Source organism: Pundamilia nyererei, unplaced genomic scaffold (genome assembly GCF_000239375.1).
Source record: "Pundamilia nyererei isolate P.nyererei 1_Seehausen unplaced genomic scaffold, PunNye1.0 scaffold00677, whole genome shotgun sequence".
NCBI lineage: Eukaryota > Metazoa > Chordata > Actinopteri > Cichliformes > Cichlidae > Pundamilia > Pundamilia nyererei.
The window spans coordinates 39,650-41,093 of record NW_005188078.1 but is presented as its reverse complement, the minus strand read 5'-3'; the positions used below and the strand labels follow the sequence as shown (position 1 = coordinate 41,093).

General features: G+C 39.3%; 1 protein-coding gene across 1 annotated transcript in view; it reads right to left on the bottom strand.

Annotated features, from left to right (window-relative positions):
• LOC102194326 (zinc finger SWIM domain-containing protein 8-like) overlaps positions 1-1,252 on the bottom strand; it is an 11,783-nt gene extending 10,531 nt beyond the window's left edge. The window contains exon 1 of the mRNA XM_005754835.2: positions 628-1,252. Coding sequence (XP_005754892.1) covers positions 628-802 — 175 coding nt within the window. The 5' untranslated portion in view covers positions 803-1,252. The remainder of the gene's footprint in view (positions 1-627) is intronic.
• Positions 1,253-1,444: the final 192 nt, after the last annotated feature.

Here is a 1,444-nt window from a genome sequence, read left to right as displayed (position 1 = left end):
ACCTCTGGTGCAAATTACTGACCTCTGTCATCATTTTAGGTGGGGGAACTTGCACAATCGGTGGCTGACTAAATACTTTTTTGCCCCACTGTATGCTCAAATACATACATACATATAGTCAAGTTGTTTAATACGTGGTACTGAAGGTTCTGCAATTGCAGTTCACTACAATGGGTACTTTCTACCATAAAAAGGATCAGTCTGAACAGTCCAAAGAACTCAGTTAAACTAAGAAAGAGAATAAGGATTTAAACAAGGAAAGTCCTTTGGAGCTATTTCTAAACAACTGCAGATTCTAAGATAATCAGTTCAAACACGTTATTCAGTTGCTTCACCAAGGTCTAGAAGAAGACATTGCCATGGACCAAGACAGGGGGAAGCAAGAAAGAGGCCCTCTGACTGAATTTGTAACTGTCCACACGGACAAGCTAAAAAAGAGCGGTTCAAAGAAATTATTAAAAGTCCCAAATTAACCTTGACATTCATGCTTCTGATGAGTGTATGTAAACTTCTGACCTCAACTGTATGCAAACTCGTCCATGTAACAATGTAACAATTACCAGCAAAAAAAAGTTTTAATTCAGAAGAATTAGCAACTGCCGATCTTAAACACAAAGTAGTCCCGACCTGCTACAGTGGTGCTGAGTGGCAGACCAGCCTCAGTGTGGTAGGGGTGGACAGCAATTTGAGTCATGGACGGTACAGGAACACCAGGGAAGGCGACAGCCGTGGCTGCCATTGATGGCTGGGGGCCAGTGGCCACTGAGAATGGATACTGGGCACCAATGAATGCTGGGTGCATTCCCTGAAGCAGTTAAGCAAACATGCAAGTTTATTTGTATATTATTATGAACAGTCTAGAGAGAAATTTTCACAAAATGTAGTCACTGTGCTGTACAAGACAATAAAAACTAGGAATTAATGAGATGCACATATGAAAAAAACCAATACTACTACTAATAGTTGTGAAAACATTTGTGATACGCACACACACTTATTCATAAACAGCACTGGATATAAGAACCGTCTCTTTGTCTGACATTAGGATCCTGAGGAGCTGTACAAGCTTTTCCAGTTGCTATAAAAGCCGTCAGTATCTATAATTATGAAACTGTTAGGCAAGTTTGAAGATCTCGCATGTAAAGTAATGTGCAAAAGTATTGAAGTAGCCCTCATCTCTTTACCAAGGAGCCAAACAACTTAACAAAGTAAGCAATAAAAGAAAAAACTAATAACGCGTAATCCAAAAAGTTACTGGCTATGAGATCATTCGCGCTGTGCTTCTTTTTTCTTTGTGTGTGTGTGCGCGCGCGTTTGTTTGTCATTGTCATGTAATTTAATTTGCCTTACATTAAATATATAGGCAAGGCAAGGCAAGTTTATTTGTATAGCACAATTCAACAACAAGGTGATTCAAAGTGCTTTACAGAGACATTAGAAACAA